The sequence below is a fragment of the Nannospalax galili genome, unplaced genomic scaffold (assembly GCF_000622305.1).
Source record: "Nannospalax galili isolate Female #2095 unplaced genomic scaffold, S.galili_v1.0 scaffold856, whole genome shotgun sequence".
NCBI lineage: Eukaryota > Metazoa > Chordata > Mammalia > Rodentia > Spalacidae > Nannospalax > Nannospalax galili.
The window spans coordinates 836,583-856,461 of NW_008339573.1; the positions used below are offsets into that span (position 1 = coordinate 836,583).

Below are 19,879 nucleotides of genomic sequence, written 5' to 3' on the forward strand. Positions count from 1 at the left end.
TATTTCAGATGCTCTTATCACCCCCTTTCCTCCTTTATGTATATGTGCGTATGCATGTTTTTGTGTGTACAGGTCTGTGTGCTTGTGCATTCAGAGGTTAATAATGTCGACTTAGTGGATAGCACTGGAAAGTCAGGTATAGGAGGATCCCTGGGGCTTACTGATCAGAAGATCTAGGTCCAGGTTCAGCAAGGGACCCTGTCTCAACAAATAAGGTGGGGGCTAGGGATGTAGCTCAGTTGGTAGAGTGCTTACCTAGCATGCATGACCTTCTGGGTTCACTCCCAGCACCATATAGTTATCTGGTGTAGTGGTGCATACCTGTAATCCCAGTATTTGGTGGTAGAGGCAGGAGAATGGGAATTTCATAGTCATTCTTGGCTACATAGTCATGTCAGAGCCAGCCTTGAGCTACATGGGACCCTGCCCTGAAAAAATAAAGTGGAGAGCAATTAAGAAAGTCACCATTATTAATCTCTGACTTCTGTGTGCACATGGCACACAAACCTGCACACTCAAAAACATGTATACACACATATACACAAAGGAGGAAAAGGGGTGATAAGAGCATCTGAAATAGAATGTAGTGGTATTCCTCCATTCTGTCCAAGAGTTTTAATTCAGAATTAGTCCTGATAGCTGTAGTATTCTGGCCAACTGCTCTATGTACTGTGGATCTAATGAACAATCAGTCTTTGAATTTCAGGTCTTGACAGACTTCTCATTGTAATAGGAGATATACTCATCCTTCCAGGGAAGGAAGGCTCTCTGGACACACTCCTAGGTAAGCAAAAGTACATAATTAGAATACCATATGAGGCAGCGTGTGATATAAGTTACAGGTTTGTCTCATCCTCTCCCTAGCCCCACCTCATACCAGTTTGATTCTTTTTATAAAAAGGGCTCTTTTTCTTTGAACTTTGGGGTTGAGGGTGTGCTTGGCATGTTGGTCTCCTGCTCTGGGAAGAACTTGGTTGTGAAAAAATCTCAAATTAGCTTTGTAGCAGGGTTTAATGGTTAAGAGTGGGTAGGAAGATTCTGTCTGCCCATTACTGGATCTGTCCAATTGATAATGTGGACAGCATATTCTCCAGGGATCTTAGAATAGAACCTTCTAGGATACATTCTTTAGGTGTGTTTTCATTCTTCAGCAGCTTGCTGTCTTAGGAAGGGGTATGTATGACTTCTCACAAGAACTGAGAACATGGTGAAGCTGCTTCTGATAACAGGACTGCCACTTGACACACTGAACCTTTGGCTACAGTCTTATTCTTGTTGCAGCCCTTCCTGCTAGGTTCAAAGGATCCTGGGGCTATTAGACCAGTACTTGTTGGTGTTTTGAGACAGGGTTTTGCTTTGTAGTCCAGATCAACCTTGAACTCTTGGCAATCCTGCCTTAACCTCCCAAGTTCCAGGATTATGGGCATCTACTACTGATATTTTAATACTTGCTTGATGATTTAGCTTCTGCTCTGGATTAACTTTGCTTTTATCTCTGATGTTTGGGGGGTTTTGGAAGAAAGGGTTCCCTCTCATGTTGACTAGGCTAGTTTTTTAGATTTATTTTTATGTGTATGAGTGTTTTACCAGCATGTAAGTGCATCCATAGTGTGCAGTGCCCATGGAGGCCAGAAGAGGGCATCAGATCCCCTGGAACTGGAGTTAAGGACTGTTGTTAAGCCACCATAGGGGTTGCTGGGAACCAAATCTGTGTCCTCTGAGAGAGCTGCCAGTGCTCTTAACTACTGAGCCATCTCTCCAGTTCTAGGGTAGTTTTGAACTTGTGAACTTAAGTGATCATCCCATTTCAGCCTTCTAAGTAGCTGTACCTGCAAGCAAACACCTGGCTAGGACTGTAGTCTTCTGTTTTCACATCTCGTTTGATCTTCCAAAAATCTTCTATAGGAACATCATCCTAGTCAAAGTAAATGACTGTCTTTTTCCTACTGTGTCTTTTAGTTTGTTCTTATGGAACTGGGGATCAGTGCCAGTACCTGGACCATGCTTGGCAAGCATTTGACCAGTAAGCTGTGCCCTAGCTTCCATCCTGTCATGTCTGTGACCTTCAAGTTAAAATATTCTTCACAGAACAAAAATTAAATCCATGGGGCTGGAGAGATGGCTCAGCGGTTAAGAGCAGTGACTGCTCTTGCAGAGGACCTGGGTTCGATTCCCAGCACCCACATGGCAGTTACAAACCGTTCTTAACTCCAGTTCCAGGGGAATCCAAAGCCCTCTTCTGACCTCTGCAGCATTGCACAATGGGTGCACTCACATACATGCAGGCAATACACTTGTACACATAAAATAATAAATAAAATATTTTTTAAAAGTTAAATCCATAAATGCATTTTTACAATTAACCAAGTAAGAAGCTTCATCATGCATCTGTTATGAGTTGGGCAGTAAATATTTTGAGAAAACTACATGTAATAAAAAGAAATTGCGGGAGCCAGCTAGATGATTCAGTGGGTAAAGGTGCTTGCCACCAAACTTGATGACCTGAGTTCTACCTCTAGAACCCATGTGGTGTAAGGAGCTAGACTGACAGTATATGTTGAGGGGGGTTAATGCAGGCAGATTATTAGGGTTTGTTTGTTTGGGGATTTTGTTTTGTTTTTGAGACATAGTCTCACACTATAGCCCAGGCTGACCTTGAGCTCATGGCAATCCTCCTACCTTAGATTCCTGAGTTCTGTGAATACAGGGTAAGCCCCAAGCTCTATTTAATTAGGGTCTTGAAGAAGGTACTGGATATTGTTTTTTTGGTCTTTTTGAAACAGGGTCTCCCTGTAGCCCCAGCAGGCCTGGCACTCAATATGTACACCAGGTTGGCCTTGAATTCACAGAGATCCACCTGCTTCTACCTCCCAAGTGCTGGGACTACAGGTGTGTACCACCACACCCGGCTTGGTATTGGATATTGTACAAAAAGAAAAATTATATAAGTATTTAGACAAAAATTATGAAACAAGACAGTGCTAAAAAATATTAAATGTTACTTGGCAAGCCAGCGGTAATCAAGCACCTGTAATCCCAGCAATGGGGAGGCTAAAGCAGGAAGACAGAAGTTCAAAGCCAGCCTGAGCTATCAGACTGTGTCTCAAAGAAAGGAAAGACCATGGCTGGAGAAATGGCTCAGTTAAGAGCACTGGTTATTCTTGCAGAAGACCCTTGTCCATATCCCAGCACTCACATGAAAGAGTTCGTAGTTTAGATTTTTATTTTATTTATTATGGCAGCTAACACCCATCCATAACTCCAGTTCCAGGGGAGCCAGTCCCCTCTTATGTCCTCTGAGGGCACTGCGCGACACTGGGTGCACTTTCACACGTGTAAGCATAACACTCATATACATAAAAACTAATAAGTCAGAAAAGAAGGAAGGTAAGTTAATTTGTGTTTGCCTACTGTGTGCAAAGCACTGCAGAAAAGAAAGGTTGGTTTGGGTATTATGTGACTGATAACAGTATCAAAGCTGTGACTGCAATTTTGAAATTGGAGGGGGTATTATTTATTTTTGAAATAAAATCTCTCAAACTTGGCCTCCTGTTTCCACTTCCCAGTGCTAGGATTTTAAGTGCACACCACCATACCTAGTGAGATTCATTCCTGTTTTGTCTCTGGAATTAAACGAGTTATACCACTGAGCTATACCCTTGACCCCTAATTTCTCTTTTCTTTTTTCCTGTTGTGTTGGAAATTGAACTTAGGGCCTCTTGAATGCTAGACAAATGCTCTGCTGCTGAGCTACATATTCAGCACCCCCGCGCCCACCTCCCCAGTTCATTATTAAGAGCAAAGTAGCCTACAATTAACACAAATGCTTGGTGTTTGCCAGTGGTTAATGCTGACCTCACAGAATATTGAAGTAGAACCAGAGCATGTATTCCTAGTTGGTAAAGTTGGCATCACAGAATGTGACAGTCCAGCCTGTTTACCTTCCACCATAAGTAAAGTTCAGTTTGCAGGAAATGAAAATGTACTTAATTTTGATCCCCAAATTAATGTTTCTGATGATTTTAGCTTTTTGCTGAAGTTTTGAACTATTTTTTGGAGTATTTTCTGGTAGATTCTGAAGACAGTCTATATATGTGACACCTCATCTATAATTGTGCTGGGGCTTGAACTGAGTCTTGTTCATGCCAAGCATACACACTGAGCTATATCTCCAGGCCTGATATTTTGTAAATCAGTTAGAACTAGTTTTCCAACAACAAAAAAATCCAGTGGTTTTCCAAAGGTAAGTAGTGTACTTGTGTGTGTGTGTGTGTGTGTGTCTTTTTTGAGACTTGATCTTCCTGTAGCGCCAGCTGACCTAGAACTCACTATGTGGACCAGGCTAGTCTTGAACTCATAGAAATCCACCTGCCTCTGCCTCCCAAGTGCCGGGACTAAAGGAGTGCGGAGTGCACCACCATGCCTGGCAATAGTAGCCTACAGTTACAACTCTTCATAACAGATGTATGAAAGCTATCAATGCCACATTTCGCAGATGAAATTTGAAACTCTGAGTTTGTTGTTTACATTTTTATTTTTATGTTATGTGTATTCATTTATTCCTTGCACATATTAAGTGCACCCCTATTGTGCAGTCCCTGAGGAGGACAAAACATGTTGGATCCCCTGGAACTGGAGTTATGGGTGGTAGTTAGCTGCCATGTGGGTGCTGGGATTTGAACTCGAGACTTCTGCAAAAACAGCCAGTGCTCTTAACCACTGAGCCATCTCTCCAGCCCCGGAGTTTAATCAGCCTAGTTTAGGGGCAGTGTCAGTTTCTGTGCCCACTTTTCTAATTTCAAAGCTATGATCCTATTCTATACTACCTTGTTCATTGTTTCTTTTGCTAAATAGAAGCATCTCCATTTGTTTCTGAATGACTTGCCTAGGGAGATTTGTAATTTTCTAGAGGGAGCAGGTGCACTAAGACCCAAGAGCAAAGATAAAAGGAAAACAGATGTGTTGCTTTCATGTCTACCTTAGAAAGAACTTGGGTATATAGAGCATGTTTGTTCTTCATGAGTGTTGAGTCAGGAAGTAACTTGTTACTAGATCCCTCCCTAGAAGCATCCTTGTATATGAACAAGAGGGTTATGGCTTTCTCTTTATTTTAAAAAGTACACTCATACATGTCAAAGAAAAAGAATTTTCTCATTGGTAGGTTCCTGTTGAGAGCGCTGATGACAAGTTGCCTACCCTGGTGGCGGTTACTCTAGCCTGGTATACTATTGTGAGAAGACTGGAAAAATTTTCCAGTTTCTGCAGCTTCCTGATGGAATATTCCACTAGGTAGTTTTGTGATATTCTTTTAGTAAAGATGGCTTTAACACATTAACTATGTGTTAATGTTTGTTTAGTAAGTTCAGCTCTTGCTATTGCTCGCTTCTGGTAGTAGTATCAATTGATTCTAATGTCAAACCAATTTCTGGTTAAAACACTTTATTGGGGTGAGGGGTGGAGAATGCCTTGCCAGAGTCAGTTCTTTCCTTCCTCTATGTAGGTTCCAGGGATTGAACTCAGATCAAATGCCTTTAACCTAACCTCTGATCCATCTTGCATGACGCACAGCCTTTTTTTTTTTTTTTTTTTTTTTTAATCTTTTTGAAACAGGGTCTCCCTGTATCCCCAGCTGGCCTGGAACTCAGTGTGTAGACCAAGCTGGCCTTCAACTCACACAGATCCACCTGCCTCTGCCTCCTGAGTGCTGGGATTAAAGACATATACCACCCCCTGTACACCACTTCTGGCAAGCCTTTTTTATTTTAAGTCAGGTCTCTGATGTCCCAGGCTGGCCTCAGACTACTGATCTTCCCGATGTTGCACCTGGTTTATGGGGTGCTGGGGATCAAACCCAGAGCCTTGTGTGTACTAGTTAAGCTCTTGACCAGCTGAATTCTAGGACTGTCAGTGCTATGTATTGAGGATTTGTCCACAAAAACACATACACACGAGCTGGAGCTCCATCTGGTTGCCATTTAGCGTCACACTCTGCTCTTCAGGCTGTATCTGTTTGACATATGTTATCTTAGAGAGTCTTCCGGACCTTGTGAAGTCCACAAGGTTTTTATGTAATTTGCTTCAGGTCAGCCTAATGGCAGACTAGGACCAGAACCTGCCTGTATGAATATGATTCTAAAACCTGTGCTTGATTCTAACCTGTGTCATAAACGTTACCTTGGTTTATTGTTTTGTTTGGGTGGGGAGGGGGACAGTGGACATGCCACAGCTTGCATGTGAAGGTCAGAGGACTTGGTTTGTTGGTCCTTGTCTTCCACCTTGTTTGAGACAGGGTTTCTTATAGATTTCCAGGGCATACACTAGGGTAGCTAACCCACAAGCCTCCAGGGATTTCTCCTGTCTCTAATTCCCATCTTGCTGTAGGAGCACTAGGATTATAGATGGCTGCTACACCTGGCTCTGTGTTGGTTGTAGGAATTTGAACTCGGGGCCTCACTTTAATCTGCCCAGTTTATAAATTGAAACAGTTTCGTATGTGTAGGAAAAGAAGGAAAAATAGCCTACTGTGAGTGAAATAAAGATAGTTGGAAATGGAATAGAAATTGGAGGGGGTGAGCCATATGATGCTATTAGTTTAGCATCTTTCCCAGAAATAATATAGCTGAGGTTGAGTTTTGTAAGACAGGAATAGGTGTGGACTTGAAAGAGATGATAAAAACGGGTGGTCCACATCCTGGGAACACCCAACTATCGAACATTGTATCAAAAGTTTCTTGAGTACTCAGAATCCCAATTTGGGCCTTTAGGAAGTAGTCTCTAAACTGTTGCTAGTTTAATCCTGAAAGTAGTTCTATTTTTTAGCATTGAAGACCTGTATAGCAGAACAGTTGATGGGGTGTGGGTATTCTGGCTAGTAAAAGTGAGGCATCTCTCAGTTGGTGTGGTTATGTGTTAAGTAGGATAGCATAGTCTGTTCTGCTAAAGCAGAATACTTCAGGTGCAGGCGAATAGTGACTTGTTAGTTTCAGTGTGTCTGGGAAGGGCCCCCAAGATAATGCTTTAAATGCTACATCCTTCAGGGAGGTGTACTGTTCTTCACATAGTGGAAAGACCACACCTACAATTTGTCTTTGTTCTAGTTTTTCTTACATTTTTATTATCGTTAGAGTGCATGTGGATGTGTGTTTGTGTTTGAGTGTTAGTGTGTGATGCAATGCACACAACATTGTTTCTCTTCCACCTTTATGTGGGTTCCAGGAATTAAACTCGAGTTTATCAGGCTTGTGTGGCAAGTGCTTCTCTCACTGTGCCGTCCCCAAAGAAGTTCTGCTGCCCCTGGGTGGGTTCTGTCTGAGAGAGTTTCATGTGATCTAGGCTATCTTCAGGCAGGTTGCATTGTGTTGTACCTCCGAGTACTGTTGGGGATTAATTTCCGATGCATTTTGGGACCTAACATAAGGTAAGTACAGTAGATGGGCTCTCTGGATTCTTTCTTGTTCTCTAATTTGGGCTGGTGCTATGGAGGCACTTGCCTTTAACTGACTAAGATAGTACCCTGCTTGGAGGTTCATAAAGTGAGCCTAGGCAGTGATTGCTTGATTTTGGAGATGGGGGTCTGGAACTTGCTAGCCTCCAGCTTGACAGTTCTATTTCTGCCTTCTGAGTGCTAGATGGCAGATATATGCCACCATGCCTGGTCTGGACATAATAATTTGTCAGTTCTTGTTCTGCATTAGAATCGCCTACATTTGAAAATTGAAATTGCCTTAAAATCTCCACCATCCTCGTATTTTGCTTTTATAGAAAGCTCTTCAGAGATGTGGGGTTCTGATACAAACTAGTCAGTGGTGTAACTTGTGGGAACCACATTTTTTTCCAAAGTGTCCATCAGCATTGGTGAAACTTTTGCTAGTCAAAGGGTGCCTGAATTTGTTTGCCCATCATTCTTTTGGCTTATATATAAAAGTTTACCTAAAACTGATCAAACACTTCCATCCAGTTAACCAGAATTTGCTGATTGCCTTCAATTTTTTTTTTTCTTTGTAGAGATCTCTCAGATAAGGTAGTCATAGGAATGTTTTCCTATCTACAGTGCTCAAGGAGGGAATCCTTGGGTGAATAACTGACCTAGGTAGAGAAATTTTGCTCTTGAGGGTAAAGAAAGGGACAGCTGCTAGCTGATTAGATACTCTTTTCTTTCTGAGTTCTGTTTTAGTTTTTTAAATTTTGCCTCCTTTATATTTATTCTGTAGTTAGTTAATTTGCAAATACCTCTTTGTATTTCCCAGAAGCTAATTCTCTGGGTAAAGCATTGATGAAAATTTCTTTGAATGAGAATAAGAAGCAAAATCTGAGAGCAGAGGGCCTTGGGCTTTGTGTCAATCATTGTTATATATTGTATCTTGTCCTTAAGTCTGAGTTTTTAAGACCTGAATGAGTCATTGTTAATACTTCATGATTCACTGGCTTTTTAAAAATCTTTGATTACATTTTATTTTTATTTTATGAACCTGGCGTAAGTGCCACCTGTGTCATGTACTGCTCATGAATGCCATAAGAGGATTTTGGATCCCCTGGAACTGGAGTTATGGGTGGTTGTTAACTACTGTGTGGGTGCTGGAAACTGAACCTGGGTCTTCTGCAAGAGCAGCCATTGCTCCTAACTGCTGGGCCATCTCTCCAGCCCCTTACTTATTATTGTAGTTGAGCCCTCATGAGGAAGTCAGAGGAACTTGAAATTGCAGGAAAAGTTGTTCCACTTGGGTTCCAAGGGTTGGACTCAGGTTATCAGGCTTGACAGCAAATGTCTTTACCTACTGAACCATCTCACTGGCTTTTTTTGATGTTTTGAACCAAGGTCTTACTTTGTAGTCCAACTGGCTTCAAAATTGTGGCAGTCCTCGGCTCTGCCTCCTAAATGCTGGGACTAGAGGCGTGTGCTGCTGACTTTTGCCTTCCTTGTCCTCTTCCTCCGCATGTGTGCGTGTGGCATGTGTACCAAAAATCAGTCTGGTATCTTCCTCTATCCATCTCTACCTTAATTTTTTGAGGTAGGGTCCCTTGCTGAACCTGGAGCTTACCAACTTGGCTAGGCTGACTGGACAAAAAGCCCCACAGATCCCTCAGTCTCTGCTTTCTTAATTGCTGGGCTTACAGGAATGCACTGTCACACCTAGCTTTTTATGTGGGTACTGGGTATCAAACTCAGGTCCTCATGCTGTCACAGCAAGCTCTTTTCGACGGAGCCATCTCCCCAGCCCCAATATTGGATGTTGGGGCGGGGAGGGGGTCAGGCAAGGTCTTGTTAATGTAGCCCAGGCTGGCCTGAACTCTTCCTATATCAGCCTTCCAAGTGCTAGGGTTGCAGGTTTATATTCATTGCTTTTTTTTTTTTTTTTCATTATATTTTTATTTTATGTGTATGAGTGTTTTGCCTGCAAGTATGTAAGCACCTGTGTTGTGCAATGCCTGCAGAGGCCAGAAAAGGACATTAGTAGTGGAACTGGAGTTATGGATGGTTGTTAGCTGCCATGTGGGTACTGGGAATCAAAGCCCTCCAAATCCTCTGCTCTTAACTGCTGAGCCATCTCTCCATCCCCTGTTGTTGTTTATTTAATTTTTTTGAGATAGAATCTCCCTGTAGCCCCAGCTGGCCTGGAACTTGCTATGTAGACCATGCTGGCCTTGATTTCACAGAGATTTGTGTGCCACCACTCCCAGCTTGAGTTTCAGGCCATCTGGGGCTACAGGGAGACCCTGTCTCAAAAAAAAAAAAAAAAAAAAAAAAAAATACAGGGTCTTACTGTATACCCCTGGCTGACCTGGAACTCACACATGCTAGCAATAAGATACACTCCCCAGCCCAAAGAACTTTATTTCTCATTCTCTTTAAGAGGTATTTATTGTATGTGAACATGAAATGTTCGACTTCCTTGATTTTATTTTATTTGGTGTTTACACAAACTGGTCTAACAACTTTGATTAGCTTCCCTGGGGAGTAAATGAGTATATCTTGTTTGGAACCTTTCCTGGAAACAAAAAAGAAACACTTTAATCTGTTTGTGTTAAAATGGGTAGACTAAGCTGGCCCAGTGATATGTCTGCCTCTGCCTCCAGAGTGCTGGTATTAAAGGTGAACCACCAGGCCCCGCCTTTTAAGTTTTTTAAATGAAAGCCATTATTTTTTTATACATTGTCTCCCCATATATCCCAGGCTGGCCTGAACTACTACCTCAGCCTCAGAAGTGCTGGAATACAGACATGCACCACCATGCCCACTTAAGCCATGTTTTTAATAATCATTCCCTTCCCCAATCAGATGTCTTATAAAGGTGAGTTCTAAAATTTAAGGTTTTACAGCTACAAGATAGAATCACACATGGAAATTAGGAAAAGAGTTTTTTATGCCTGAGATTCAGAGTTTGGGGACAGGGAGAGGTATAATCCTCTTGTCTCTGCCTCCCATAGCTTCCAGGATCCGAAGTCTATCCTCAATTTGTATAGCAGGTGTTCTTACCCACTGAGACATCTCTCCAGTTCAAGAATAAGAGTCTTAAACTTTCAAGTAGTGGGTTTTAGATTTAGCAACTTCGTAGAAATCTCCCAAACAAAGAATTCTGGCAAACTATACTTCAGAACATTTGAAGCACTGGAATCTTAAGAGCAAGATCAGATCCTTAGATGTGTTCACTACTTTGTTCAATGGAATGTTACATGGATGTGAGTATAAGGTTGCCCAACTGTTGTAGCACAGTTGCTTAATGAATGTTTATCTTCTTAACCTGTCTGCTATGGAAAGTAAACAGCTGCTTATCTTAAGGTAGCTTTACCCTCCACATCATTATCTGACTTTAAGGTATGCCTTCAGGCATTTTAGGTTCACTTAGTTTGTCCCACAGTTCTCTTTGGCTTCAAATTGTACAATCCTTTGGGTTTTTAATTTTCTTTTCCACAGCTCTGAGCCTTTGCCAGTGCTGGGCCCTTCTCATTCCATTACCTGTCCATTGCTTTTCTGTCAATTCCATCCCCTAGGAAACTATTCTGTGAATCAGAGCATGTTAACAGCTTTTAGAATTGAGCCTCTTTAAGAAAGAATTCCCATAGTCCCTAAAAATTCTGAGAATACCTAAAGTGAAGGTATATACCCCTTGAGAATTACTCATCAGAAAAGAGTATTTAAACTTTTACTTGCCTAGAGGCATCCAGCAAGATGACTTAGCAGGTAAAGGCACTTGATGCTCAAAACCTGGCAAACTGAGTTTGACTCCTGAACCCATGTAAAGGTAGAAGGAGAAAACTTGACTGAGCAAAGCTGTTCTCTGACCCACACACACAGCACATGTACCCCCACACGTACATATTCACATGCACAATAATAATGAGAAGTTATTAAAAAGAAATAAGCTTGCCAACTATGGTGGCACATGCCTTTAATCCCAGGCAGAGGCAGCCTGGTCTCCATAGCAAGTTCCAGGCCAGCTGGGGCTACAGGGAAACCTTGTCTCAAAAGCCTCTCCTCCCCAATTGAAAAATAAACTTAACCTGGGGCTGGAAAGATGGCTCAGCAGGTAAGAACACTGGTTGTTCTTGCAGAAGACCTGGGTTCAAATCCCAGCACCCACTTGGCAGCTAACAATAGGCTACTATGAAAACGTGCAAGGTCAGTAATTAAAGCTTAGACGTTTCTGGCAGTATTCTCAATTTGTCCTCATTTCCATGACATTAACAATTACTTAATTTTGTAGCCTTAAAAGGGCTGATGTTTTAAACTTTTATATTAGCATATAGGAATTGTATATAATGTTTCATTATGACATTTTCATACATATACATGTATTTCAATCATACTCACTTTCCATTATACCCTCTCTTGTCTTCTTTCCCCCTCCTCCTGCTAATCCCTCTTCCTCTTACAAACTAGCACCCATGCTCCGCCCCACTCTCCTGCGTGCTTGCATGTGTTAGGGTGGTTTTCAGGTGTGTGTGTACTTTCCAAGTGGTTAAGCTACTGAAGAAAATGTCTCTCCCCCATCAACTGTTAACTAGATACAAATCCTTAAAGTAGGGGTTAGGTCCCATGAGCCCCTCTTGTTTCCATGATGGTATTGATGGGCCCAGTCTTATGTGTATAATCACAGCTGCTTCATTGAAGTTCAAAAGTGCATTGCCTTTTTGAGACAGGGTTTTCCTGCAGCCCCAGCTGGAACTCACTATGTAGACCAGGCTGGCCTTGAACTCAACAGAGATCTACCTACCTCTGCCTCCCAAATGTGTGCGCCACCACACCCAGTCACATTTATTTATTTATTTTTATGTGTGCATTTGTATGCACTATAGCACATGTGTGATCAGAGAACAGCTTTCAGGAATCTGTCCTTTTACCATGTGAGTTACAGGGATCAAATTCAAGTTATCAGGCTTGGCAACTACCTTTGCCTGCAGTCTTCTTGCCAGCTCCTTGGGCAATTTTTCAGGTTCACATGTACCTACCTGTCATGATCTATAAGGATCTCAGGAAGCAGCCTTCCTACAGGCTCATTCCTTAGCAACATGTTTTGGTTTATATCTACCCATGCCTTCAATATGTAAATTACCTCAGTTTACACTGATGTGTACTGAGTGTGTACTCATGAGAATGTGTGGAAGTCAGATGACAACTTGCTTCCACCAAGTGGATCCCAAGGATTGAATTTATGTCCTCAGGCTTAGCAGCAGATACCTATTGATGCCTTTATCCACTGAGTCTCAGCTCACCATCCCCAAAGCCAGTCTCTTTTGAGTTGGGGTTTCATATAGTATGGCTTAAGCTGTCCTCAAACTGGAGATCCTCGTCCTCTGTCTCTGAAGTGTTAGGGTTACAGGTTTATGCCACCTTCCTGGCTACTTTTAATTTTTCTATGTGTTGTAGATTGTAGATTTGATTCTGTTCATGTTGCTGTTGGTTCTCCCTATAAAATTAATGATTTGGATTTTTTAAGTTACATTTTTATTTTGTGTGCCTGTGTATGGAGATCAAAGGACAACTTGTGCCAGGCATGGTGGTGGACACCTTTAAGGGAGGCAAGGGCAGGCAGACCTCTGTGAAATCAAGGCCAGCCTGGTCTGCATAGCGAGTTCCAGGACAACTTTGCAGGAATTGGTTCTCCCCTTCCACTAAGGATTGAACTCAGGTTGTCATGCTGGTAGGCAGGCACCTTTACCTCTGAGCCATCTCACCTGCCCAATTTGGTTTTCTTAACATTCCAATTATCCTCAATTTAGTGAAAATACAGATTAACATTTCTCAGAAAAACATGCTTTGGCTTTTTTAGAATAAGGTATCAGGTTAAGAGACCTTAAAGATTTTATTTAGGGGTTGGAGAAATGGCTCAGTGGTTAAGAGCACTGACTGCACTTGCAGAGTTGCAGAGGGTCCAGGTTTGGTTCCCAGCACCCACCTGGTTGCCAACAACTGTCGGTAACTCCAGTTCCAGGGGATCCAATGCCCTCCACTGACTTCCATGGGCATTGCACAACATGGGTGAGCTTACATACATGCAGGGAATGTACTCATAACATATAAAACAAAAATAATATTTAAATATATATATATTGATAGAAAAAAGATTTATATATAAATGAATACATATTCTCATAGTAGGGCTGATGGAAGTGGTTTTTTGTTTTATTTCATTTTGTTTGTTTTGAGACAGGGTCTCATGAATACTAGCCTGACCTTGAGCTCATTGTATAGCCAAGAATGACTTGAACTTCTGATTCAAGTAAACCATCACTCCCCAGTGCTTGAATTACAGGAGTGTTGTGTATTTAACCCAGGGTTTCATGAGTGTTTGGCATGCACCTTACCAACTGAGCTACCCAGCTGAAGAATTGGGTGTTTGTTTTTAATTGAAATATAATTTCCATCCTTTAAGGAGTATAACTCACTGGTTTTTCAGAGTTATGTCCTAGTTTTATTTCTGTTGCTGTGATTAAATGCCCAGACAAAAAGCAACTTAGGGGTGTAAGTTTTATTTTGGCTCACAGTTCCAGGTTACACTTTGTCATTGCATGGAAGTCTCAGAAAGAACTTGAGGCTACTAGTCATGTCTGCAGTGAGGAACAGAGAAATAATACATGCTTACAGGCCCTTCTCTGTTTATAGTCCAGGACCCTCTACTTAGGGAATGGTGCTGCACACAAGGGCTGAGTCAGCCCCTCACCTGAGAAGAAAATACTATATACACCATTAGCAGTCACTTAGTGTTCCTCATTCTCCCATCTCCTGGCATCCTCTAATATGCATAGATTGTCCTCTGGACAGTTTCGTGTAAATAGAACTATACAATATGGTCATGTTTGACTGGTTTTGTTGTTTTATTTTTAAGCAGTATGGGTAATTGCATGAGTAATTATCCGAGTGCAGGTGACCACATGAGGCCTGAGGTGTTTGATCCTCCCGGAGCTGGAATTAGAGGCAGCTCTGAGCCACCCAGTTGCTGGGAAACAAACTCAGGTCCTCCACAAGTCTGTACTCTTAACTGCTGAACCATTTCTTGGTCCCAGTAATGTTTTTTTGTTTTGGTTCTGGTTTTTTTGGTCTTTTTGAGACAGGGTCTCCCTGTAGCTCCTGGAACTCACCATGTAGACCAGGCTGGCCTTGAACTCACAGAAATCCGCCTGCCTCTGCCTCCAGAGTGCTGGGATTAAAGGCATGTGCCACCACGCCCAGCCACCCAATAATGTTTTTACATATATGTTGTATATGTGGAGGTCAGAGAACAGCCCAAGGTGGCTTTCCTTCTATTTTGTCCCAGGGATCAAACTCAAATGGTCAGGCTTGGCAGCAGGTGCCTTTACTCACCAACCATCTCACCAGTTGGAATCATTCCCATTTTATTTCCACAATAGTATTCTTTCTTTTTCTCTACGCGCTGTATTTTCTTTTGGGGGATGCATACGTTTGTGCATGTGGAGGCCAGAAGTCAGTGTTGGGTGGTGTCTTTCCCTATCATACCCCACTTTGTTCTGAGACTCTGTCTTCCCAGACTCGCACTGCCCTGCCCTACTTACAGAGCAAGTACTTTCCCTACTGAGCCATCTCCCCCCAGCCCTCTATATCCTCTACAGAAATATCTATTCAAGCCCTTTGCCCAGTTTTATTTTGTTTTTGTATTGGTGATTCGACATAGGACCTTGTGCTTGCTAGGCAAACACTACCACTGACCTATATCTATAGCCTTTGCTAGGTTTTAATTTGGATTGTCTTTTCGTTACTGAGTGTGGGAGTTTACATATTCTGGATGATCTTCACAAAAATCTGGGCAAATGATTCAGTCATTTTCTTCTTGTAGATTATCTTTTTACCTTTTGCAGGGTTCCTGGGGATCAAATCTAGGCCTCAAACATGCTAGACAACCACTCCACTGCTAAGCTACAACCCTAACCCTTTTTTGTGTGTGTTGTATGTATATATGTTCGTGTGTGTGTGTGCGCGCGCGCGTGTGGAAGCCAAAGCTTGACGTCAGAAGTGTTTTCCTGTATTGCTCCCCACTTTATTTTTTATTATGTGTATGAGTGTACTGCCTGTATGTAAGTGCACCCATGTCATGCAGTGCCCACAGAGGTCAGAAGAAAGTATCAGATCCCCTAGGACTGAAGTTGCAAACAGTTGTTAAGCCACCATGTTGTTGCTGGGAACCAAACCTAGGTCCTGTGCAAAAGCAGCCAGTGCTTTTAACTGCTGAGCCATTTCTCCAGCCCCCACAAATAAAGTTTTTAATCAAAGCAATTCAATTGATACATAAAAATAGATTCTCCTTGAGAGACAGATTGATTCATAACTGGGATATCATAACTGGGATATTTGTATTTTCATGGCAGGCATACAATTTAAAAGAGAGCAAAGAATGATAACAATGATTTTTGACTAGACTTGGTCCTCCAGAGCAACTTTCTCTCTTCATCCTTGAGGAATGAGCCTTCTTTACATGACTAATCTCAATATCCAAGTCATTGAGCAGCTGCTATACTCTGAACTCTGCTCTTGTCAGGCTTTGGTGGACAGCACCCATACAGTTCCTTCCAATTTAGTCCTCTTCACATAATGCATCTGCTTTTTTTTTTTTTTTATTTGTTTTGGTTTGGTTTTGTCTTTTTGAGACAGGATCTCCCTGTAGCCCCAGCTGGCCTAGAGCTCACTATGTAGACCAGGCTGGTCTCAAACTCACAGAGATCCGCCTGCCTCTGCCTCCCAAGTGCTGGGATTACAGGCGCGCACCACCACATCTGGCACATCTCTTATTTTAGAGCATCTCGCCATAGTTCGTTTTACCAAAGGTAAACATGAATTTAAGCTTGTGTATATTTCTTTTCCACAGCAATGGCACGAGCATGATATCATTGATCATTCCTCCCAAAGACCAGATTTCACGAGTGGCAAAAATGTTAGCAGATGAATTTGGAACTGCATCTAACATTAAGTCACGAGTAAACCGCCTTTCAGTCCTGGGAGCCATTACATCTGTACAACAGAGACTCAAACTTTATAACAAAGGTAATCAGTTTCCTTCTCTACTCTGTCTATTTTGACTGCCCTGGTGCTTTACTAAAGTTTCAGCCGGCTGCTGTTGTCCATTAGCATTGATGTTTAGCTTTATCCTTTGACCAACACTAAGTAGTATTTGTTATACTTAGTGAATAAATCTTACTGAAGTATCTCAGGAAGTTTTGCAGTTAGGTTGAGAATTTTGCCTGTAAGTGTTTTGTTTAAATTGTGGCTGTGAGAATAATTAGAGAAACTATTTATGTTCTTTGCAGTACCTCCAAATGGTCTGGTTGTTTACTGTGGAACAATTGTAACAGAAGAAGGAAAGGAAAAGAAAGTCAACATTGACTTTGAACCTTTCAAACCAATTAATACGTCATTGTATTTGTGTGACAACAAATTTCATACAGAGGTAAGAGATGAGGGTAGAACATCTTTATCTGAAGAAACTTCATGTCCATCAGCACTTACTCTCCAACTTTTCCCAACTTCTCATCTATTTCTATTAATAGGTTTGCTTCTGGTGGACCTTTTGTATACTAGAACCCTACAATCTGTGGTCTTTTATAACTGGTTTCTTTCACTTAGCTTTGTTTTCAAGATTATCTTCTCTGTGGTAGTGTATGTATTATTTCATTACTTTTATTACCAAATAATCCATGGTGTGATGTGCCATATTTTATTTCTCTATCAGTTGATGAGCCTTTGGGTTGTTTTCCAGTGTTTGACTTTTATGAATAATGTTGTGAACATTCATGCACGGGGGTTTTTATGACCGTTTGCTTTTATTTTTGGAAATTGTATATGTAGGAGTAGAACTGGCTGGTAGGTCGTTAACTGGATGTGGTAGAACACACCTTTAATCTCAGCACTCTGGAGGCAGAGGCAGTTGGAGTTCTGTGAATTCTAGGCCAGCCATTGCTATGAGACCCTGTCTTTAAAAAAAAATTATAGTAGCTGGGGGTGGTGGCACACCTTTAGTCCCAGCACTGGGAGGTAGAGGAAGGCGGATCTCTGTTGAGTTCAAGGCCAGCTGGGGCTATAGGGAGACCCTGTCTCAAAAAGACACCCCTCCCCCCAAAAAATTGTAAGTTATATAGTAACTTCATTTAATCTTCTGAGAAGTTGTCAATTGTTTTCTGAACCATGGAAAATTAATACTCTTTACGTAGGTAATTATTTTTGGTTTTGTGGGGGTGCTGACAGGATCTTGTGTTGCTTTGGTTAGCTTTGAATTTCTGATCTTCCAGCCTCTATTGGGATTATAGGCATGCCCCATCATGCCCAGCTGTTTTTAAAATTATGATACTAGTCATCATGTTTTATCATGATAAAAAATTATGATACATTATGATACTAGTCATCATGTTTCAGGAAAGTGCTAAGCTGAATTTGGAGAACTAATTAGAGGCAAGTAATTGGCTACTAATTGCCTCTCCCTATTGGTGATACTTGCCTGTATTACCCTTAGCCTTAAACTCACAAATCATTTTGTTTTTGTTTTAATGTAAAAGCAGGTCTTTTTTCTTTTTTCTCTTTTCCTATCCCCATGGAACTTGTAAGAGACAGAGCTGTCATACAATGAACTTTAATAGTGGAAAGGAAACCTCATTAGAGTGACCTAAATCAGTCAACAGTAAACCATCAGGAATTCACAGCTGGCTCCTAGTTTAGTCTCTTGCCTTTCATCAACTCAGAGGAGAACCTCTACGTGGAATTAGAACTGACATTTGTCCACAGTTTGCAGCGGGTGACTTTTGCTAACTTGACAGGAAGTCCAATTCCAGTTGAATCTTGGTTGGCAACATTGTGATCTAGCTTGTTTCTTTAGTTACCAGTTTAAGCCTGTTGGCCATTCTGTCCCTTTTGCCTGTATCTACTTCAATAAAAGATTTTGAATCTTTCTAATTTAAAGAGTCCCTGATACTCATGGTGTCTGGCTTTAGCTCATTAATTATGTTAGTGCAATTTACTTTTCTAAGTCCTACTTCTCTTGCAATATCTACATAGGTTATATCAGATATGGTGTCTTCCCCCTACACACATGCCCAGCTTTTTTCTTTTCTCCCTCTCTCTCTCTCTTTTTTTTTTTTTTTTTTTTTTTTGAGACGGGGTCTCCCTTTAGCCCTGGCTGGCCTGAAACTCAGAGAGATCCACCTCCTGTGCCTCCGAGTACTGGAATTAAAGGCATGCGCCACCATCCCCAGCAACAAATAAATTTTTTTAAAAAAGAAGGTACCTTATTCTTTAGCTAAAATGGAATGAATAATTTCTTAGTTCTATGGAAAGATTGTTATTTGGCAATTAACGATCTTCTAAACCTAAGTAATCAAAATCTGTCTCCAAAATGTGTCTTTATCAATCCTAGAACTGTTTAAATAATGCTTTCTGGAGAGGCAGAAATAAGGGACTATAATCTAACTCAAATTTTACCCATAAAAAATTTTAAATTGAATTTGACTGTGTATGTGTATCACTATGTTGCTCAAGACAACAGGAATTAAATGGAACATTTCAAAGCTAAAAAATTAGTTTTCAGGTACTTTCTGTATTTTACTTCTTATTAAGAGTTGATTTACAAGATTAATTTATCTTCTGATCTCCGTGGGCATTGCATGACACAGGTGCACTTGAAATCTTGCATCTGCCTCCCAAATGCTGGGGTTATAGACATGTATCATGTCTGGCTTTTGTTCTGTATGTGTGTTTGCATAATGTCAGGTGGGGGGAGCAGACATACATGGCTGGCTTGTGGAGGTCAGAACAACTTTCTGGAGCCCATTTTCTCCTTCTACATTTATGTCGACTCTAGGGATCAAACTTAGGCTACCAGGCATTTTTTTACCTGCTAAGCTATCTCACCAGATACTGTTTACTCTTGTTTTTTTGTGGTAAAATACAGATAAAACGTATCACCGTAACAATTTTTAGTTGTACAATTCAGTATGTAACCATCATAACCATTTATCTCCAGAACAAGTCATGTCTTATAAAACTCCATACCTATAAGCTATAAATAATGCACCATTCCTCTTTCCTTCCAACCCTGGCAACCACAGTTCTACAGAAGAGTTAACATATTTGTAGCTGAAAATTTATAAAATTATTAATTTCTCCCCCATTGTGTTCATGAGTGGAATAAAGGGGCTTATACATATAATTTTGGATTTTGTGTCAACCCTAGCAAAGCATTGGGGTTCACTGTGTGGTACTGTTTGTTTTTTAGGCTCTTACAGCACTACTTTCAGATGACAGCAAGTTTGGCTTTATTGTAATAGATGGCAGTGGGGCTCTTTTTGGCACACTCCAAGGAAACACCAGAGAAGTCCTGCACAAATTCACTGTGGATCTCCCAAAGAAACATGGTAATAGAGGAAGGCAAAACAGGAGTCTTTT

The 19,879-nt window shown here is 41.3% G+C and overlaps 1 protein-coding gene across 1 annotated transcript in view; it reads left to right on the plus strand.

The window, feature by feature from the left end:
• The window catches only part of Etf1 (eukaryotic translation termination factor 1), a 33,642-nt gene that overhangs the window by 6,167 nt on the left and 7,596 nt on the right, over positions 1-19,879 (plus strand). The window contains exons 3-5 of the mRNA XM_008834289.3: positions 16,317-16,492; positions 16,756-16,895; positions 19,710-19,848. Of these exons, the coding sequence (XP_008832511.1) occupies positions 16,317-16,492; positions 16,756-16,895; positions 19,710-19,848 (455 nt within the window). The remainder of the gene's footprint in view (positions 1-16,316; positions 16,493-16,755; positions 16,896-19,709; positions 19,849-19,879) is intronic.